The sequence below is a fragment of the Varroa destructor genome, unplaced genomic scaffold, assembly GCF_002443255.2.
Source record: "Varroa destructor unplaced genomic scaffold, Vdes_3.0 BEIS01000001.1, whole genome shotgun sequence".
Classification (NCBI taxonomy): domain Eukaryota; kingdom Metazoa; phylum Arthropoda; class Arachnida; order Mesostigmata; family Varroidae; genus Varroa; species Varroa destructor.
In genome coordinates this window covers 48,944,432-48,950,786 of record NW_019211454.1, presented here as the reverse complement: position 1 = coordinate 48,950,786, position 6,355 = coordinate 48,944,432, and the positions used below count along the sequence as shown (strand labels likewise).

The window sequence follows — 6,355 nt, the reverse complement described above, 5'->3', positions numbered from 1 at the left end:
CCAGCCCCAGTGTTGTCCTGTGACGTCACAATCAGTTGCTGCTTCGTTGAGCGGCCGGACCCCGTCAATTGTACAAACGGCCAGGTGGGGGCGCCACCTCCTTTGGCGTGTTTTACCCCCACGAGGATGGAGCTCACAATAGAATTTGCCTTGCCGTAATTACCTCCTACGATAACAGCAGTTGTATCTTGTACGTACTAACGGGTTTTTGATGGTTTCCATTGAAACTCATATCTGCATGTCACATGACCGTTATTCATAGACCTATATAGGAGATGCAATATAGGTACCCAAGACATCGAAAAATAAATCATTTATCTTTTGCAGGAAACTAAGCAATACAATGAAACGATTTGATCACTCTTGCTAATCGATAAATATTTCTGTAGATAGCCATTAAACAACGCTGTATAGGATAATTATGGGTTGACTTTATGGGGTATATAGTTGATCGCATACAAAACGAATGGACAGAATCTTACTTTATCAGATACTGATGTTATCTGTTGAGAGAACAGTTATATCGTTGGCCTTGTATTGCTCACTCACGGTATGGAAAACACGTAATCATAACAAAAATCTGGAATGGGATCGCATTTATATATACATATATAAGGCCTAACCTCGCTAGGCTTAACCTATAAACATTCCGTTGCAGAGACGTTGTAAGAAATACCTAGATTTTGAAGGTAATCATAACCGAGATCCTTATATTAAACCATTCAAAATATACAAGACTTTGAGGTTATTATGACAATATCATATTATGACACATGACGAGCTATTTTTTTGTGTGGAGTGATTTGGCCACAAAGGGCGCGGTAAAAAGATCTCATTGCGCCATGCTCGAGGATTAGTTTCGAATATTACAATTAGTTTTACTAGTTTTTAGTACAACGTTTTGACGAAAAAACAAAGTAATCTTTTATTTGATTGAAACGTTTGTACCTCAACTATTTTTTTTAACCTACCTACTTATCCTTCCATGGTGAAGCAGAAAGTCATTGACAACGTTGGATGGAAACACGGTCTCACAGGTAAAGTTGGAAATTGTCTTACGCGCAATGATCTTTGACCGTGTGTAGTAAGCATAGAAGCACTATAGTCCTCGTGTTTTACGTCCGAAGCTGTGAAAATATCTATCTACTCACTAGCAGCCGTCGATATAATATAGACAAAGAAAAAAAACGCTTCCTGATACATCGAGGGATAGTTTATTTTGTTTCTTTAACATTCCTTTGTTTTTTCGAGAGACAATCTATAAATTCACCTAAACGTGTTAACGTTCTATGTCTTCGCTGTTCTTCACGTTAACATCATACTGATTTGAATGTTGTCTATCTTGTTTCGCTACCTTTTCACTTATGCCCTTGAACGCCAACGTGCGTTATTGCGCTCAATAAATACATTTGATTATAATCATTATCATCATCATTATAATCAATATCGATGCAACATTCTCCCATTGTTCCTATTACTGTAATAATAATTTTAATAATAATTAAATAATATTACACAACTGACCTTCCACTATATCAGCATCGTCTGACCTTCAGAGTATTGGCAAAGAAAATCACGCTTCTCCGATCCTCATCACCTCGACCACTTCGTACATTATTATCTTGTAGCCCATATGTTTTAGCTATCTGTAATTCTTTCCTTTCTGTTTCCTTGCACTTACATTATATTATTATTATTATCATTACTTTACTTTTTGATACTCTCTATCTAGTTAGCGTCGAACGAGCCCAATTTGATGGTGGGTCATTTGTATGGCGTCCGCGAAAAACGACCTTTTTCGCGGGAACTAAATTTTGAAGCAGACCACCAGCCACAGTCCATCGTACACACAATAACGTGCCCATGCGAAGCTAATACTGTTCGCGAAGCGCCCGAATTTCCACCAAGATCAAATCCACTGCCATGCGCACAGGATTTCAAAAAACAATTCAGGCTGGCAACAAAATTCGACCATAGTAGAAGGCGTTATAATATAGCTAATTCTGACACGTACCGGTGCTCCATTCAATTACTTTGTTTTACCTTTCTTTTGTATCCGACTATCTACGGCTGAATTCGCCTAACTTTACTATCTCTCAGTGCAGCTTACGTGCTATTGTTTCCTCTCCTATAATTAGTCTTCCTTAAGGATCATTCTATGTACAGCCATGATTTTCTTTTGTACACATTATACCTCAGAAAAGGCATACATGTTTCTTTCTATTAATGGTGTATCTTTGTCTAACATCGAGGTGCTACGGAAAAAGTTATATGTCATGTTGTCTTTGTAGTATATATATGAACCATGATTTCATTGTACCTGCAGGATTACATCTTTTTCCTCGAAGAAGGGCTATTCCTGATACTGATGAATGACGTCTGATCTTTTCAAAGCGCGGCCATGCAAGCGCGACGCGGTGTCTCGACGGATTGGACAAGTAAATAAGGTATTGCAGATTACATTATGAAACAAGTCGAAAGTAACACTGAAATAAGGCTCAGATGCCTTGGACTGTATTCCAACATACCGACGAATAGATATTACTAGCACTAAATATTAATTGATTTCCATTTTAGTCATCTTACATGAGACAGGGTAGCGACGAGGCAGTTAACTACTACTATTAAATAACATTTTTTACTGGGTTATCTCTATTTGGTGCTCTCCCTATTTGATCACGTCGTATGTTATGGCCATGTATCTGTCCTACCAGTGACGTCTCAGGTTCGTTCGCGCACGGAAAATGCTCGGGCAGCACTTCAGTGCTTCGATGTGGGACCAAACGAATAATATATACTAAATGAGTGGCGATAATATTTAGACTAGTTCAACAATCTGCGCACTTTCAGTAAACAATAGAAGAGCTTTTAACGGCACAACACTATAAGACAATGATGCAGTCTAGAGTCGCTATATTTGTAACTAGCTTCACACATTTCAACCATAACGGTTAGTTAAATGGTGCGTGGCATGCCATTTTAAGTACGGCCTTGTCTCCCGGTTCTGCAATGAAGTCACGCATCACACTTCAACTTGTCTTAGCCTCTCATGCTTCGTACAACAACCTTTTCCCTTTTTCTTTATCGATTTCACCACACAATCATTATAATCAGTTTACACTAACTTCATCAATTTCTTGTGTCTATTTTTTTGTACGTTGGGCGATTTTTTCCACCCTTTACTACTGCTATCTGTGTATTTTGAAATATGCATTTCCGTATATTGTTGATGTTTTTGTTACTTTCGTTACAAACATTACAATATTGTTATTTATTATTTGTATCATTATTTCTAATATTAATCATTACTTTCTGATTTGCTTTTAGGGCATGTGCTTATCTATATATGATACATTTGTTTGTTTGACTGAGATTCCTTGTTCTGCTCGCGGTACTCCACGGTGTCGGCCAGCCCGCTGTCGGAGGACTTTTGCGAGGCGGCCTCTTCTTTGTCTTCTTCCTCTTCAAGATAAGCAGGATTGAGCTTCTCTTTGCCGCCACCTTCGGCCACAAGCTCACCGTTGCCTACCAGGGTGCCAAGTCGTAGCGAACCCTCGTCACCCTCAAGGACAAGGCCCTTGTTTAGGTAGGTGCCGTTCGGCGAACTGTAGGGCGAAAAGTACTCCTGACCATTGGCACCGGCTTTACCAGCTTCGAAGTGGACTATGCTGTCAAACGTGGGCTTGTACAACTGATGACCCTGTGGCGGTGAGCTGCCGTAGATGAAAGCCACGTGACCATTTTCGGGCGCGTGTGATTCGCCGTCAAGGCCGAATGTGGCCTTCTGGCTCGTCTTCTTACAGATTCCGTCGGTGAGCGAAAGAAGGACGGGTAGCAGGACGACGCCGTGCAGTGCCCCGAACACAATCACCAGGAACACAGTCTTGAAGAACGTAAGGAAGATGTAACTAGGCGCGAACGCCAGAACAATAATACCTAATACCGTAGAAATAGATCCCTGGAAGATTGGCATTCCGAGACTGTGGAGGGCTTCGCGCATTTTCGCATTTGGGTCTCGTTCAGAAGCCGTGAGATAGGCGTATGATATGTGTGCTGAATAATCGACCGAAAATCCTATGCACATGATGAGGTTCACCATCGAAATCGAATCGAGATTTACGTTCCACCAGGTCATATAGCCGAGCACGCCAATCTCGATTGACGCCATCGAGAAACACACCCAAAACGCGCATGACAGATTTGGTATAAAAATTATAGCGACGACGACCATGACCAGGGCAGCGACGATTATGTTCTGCAAGCTGGTGCTTCGTACCAGAATGAATTGGTCAAAGAAGATGAATAGCGTGTGGTAGACGGACAGATTGAGTTCCGGAAAGTTCTCCGCGATTCGACGAAGGTCGAGAACCATTTCCTTTTCATCGTTAGCATTCCGGATATCTGTCGCCTGAATGATGCAGCGTGACGCGATGATTTCGGTGAAATCGTCATTGAATTTAATATCACGCTTAAACGTTGAGAACGGCTCCACTTTGAGCATGTGCCGCAGTGCTTTGATATAGTCTTCCTTAACGTTCAGGTCGAATGAACCGAGGAACACCTGCGCCTGCTGATTATTTTCGGCCTGGCGGCGAAACTCGCGGAACCAGCATTCGGTCAGTTCCGTATTGCCAATGTAGGCACTACTTTCGAATTCATCCAACATATCCATCAGATGTTCGTGCGTCTCTGGGTTCCAGTAGTCGAGTGTGACATTCGTGAATATCTGGACCCGATAAGGATATTTCCGGAAGAATTTATCGTCAATATTAAAGAAGGTCTTCGCGTAGCTATAATCCGTTGCAAGCTTATATCTGAAATATGACAGTAGTATTCAGAGTGGGATTTTAGATTAATTTCTCTAGCTAGCAAGGCGACTTGTCGGAAAGCTTTGGGCGTATATTAGGTCTGATACTAAACAGTTTACAATAGCTGCTTTCGACAGAAACCATTTGATCTTGAATTTCGTGTGACGATATTTGCCTAATTTTGCCTAATAAAAATCAATATGTTCCTTTCACATCCTGTTTAATAAACCCTCGATAACGTTTTCCGCATCCTGTATGCGTAATGCATAGAGCGAGTGATTTTGCCCTGGATCATATAAGTCCATCTGTGGAGTACGTTATCTGTACGTTAAAGCTATCCTGAGAAACAGGTCTACATATGATGATCTATTCTGATATCACAAGTATTAGTTAAATGTTTCGCACCTTTCAAGACCTTCCTTAAGCTGACAACATCCAGCAATACCGAATGCGATATAGACAAGGAAACAGGCTATCACCATGACCTTGACATAACCTTTGCTAAGGACCGCTCCCCAGGTATCCCGAAAGAACACCATCAGGATATGCTCCTGATTGTCTTTCGGATTCTTGGGATCGTTGGGGTTGAGACCGCCACTACATAACACCTTAAACCACAAAGGCTTATCTTTTGCCAGTGATCTCGGTAGGGTCGGAAAACAGAAAAGACCGTGGAGATTCCGTCGTTCAGCGTACCCAGCAATGGCCATGCATGCGCCGAAAAAAGTCACCTGGTATATGTACGTAAATAGCACGCAAACAGCCGTGTAGACGCAGAAAATCCTCACGGACGGAAATGGCGTAATTGCGCCTGTAGAATCAAGGAAAAAGGACTAAGAGTAAAAATCTATTCTTGTAGTGGGCATGCGCCTGAGTTTCGACTAGAGACAGACACTTTAGGAAAGAAGGTTGTGTTGGTATTGTTACTCTGTGTTCAAATTACGTAGAGAGGTAATAAAGCAAAGTCGTCGCAGATTTCGTGTACTTACGATTTCAGAAATGTTTGATACTAATACGCACCCTAGAATACTGAAAATCTGTCATGGCTGGTTAATGAAAATTGGTACTTGGGATAATCTCGAAAAATAAATATTTTGATTTTTAGCGTTAGTGAGAAAAAGGCATCTATAATCTAAATTAAACCTTTCAACAAAGAAGTTCATCAAGAAGCTTTGTTCCGCTCAATAAACAACAGCAATTCTCAATACTTCCTACGTATTTACAATCAAATAACACTAACACTGAGGTGTATATCCGGTTAGCCTAAATATAGGAAACAAAAAATGATTCATAAGATATTCATCATTTTAGGCTTGATTGTGTACAGTTGATATTGGTGTCATTCCTCCGGACTTCCCCCGTATTTGGAGTGTTCAATTAACCGATACGGACCGATAATGAAGCTGATAAAATTAGTTAGCGATGTAATGGTGATGGACACTGCAGCCTCGCTATAGGTTTCTCCCATTCGTTCGACCACCGATTTTTTGGGATCGGTCCGTCGCCATGCCGCAAGCAACACGAACGTATCATCCATCCCGATTCCT

The 6,355-nt window shown here is 41.1% G+C and overlaps 1 protein-coding gene across 7 annotated transcripts in view; it reads right to left on the bottom strand.

Moving 5' to 3' along the window:
- Positions 1-1,198: 1,198 nt before the first annotated feature.
- Positions 1,199-6,355, bottom strand: part of Ptr (patched domain-containing protein) — a 102,593-nt gene continuing 97,436 nt past the window's right edge. For all 7 annotated transcript variants that reach the window (XM_022790162.2, XM_086977170.1, XM_086977171.1 and 4 more), the window contains 3 exons: positions 6,201-6,353; positions 5,214-5,619; positions 1,199-4,814 (listed from right to left, as the gene is read on the bottom strand). In XM_022790162.2, coding sequence (XP_022645897.1) covers positions 3,341-4,814; positions 5,214-5,619; positions 6,201-6,353 — 2,033 coding nt within the window. In that variant the 3' untranslated portion in view covers positions 1,199-3,340. The remainder of the gene's footprint in view (positions 4,815-5,213; positions 5,620-6,200; positions 6,354-6,355) is intronic.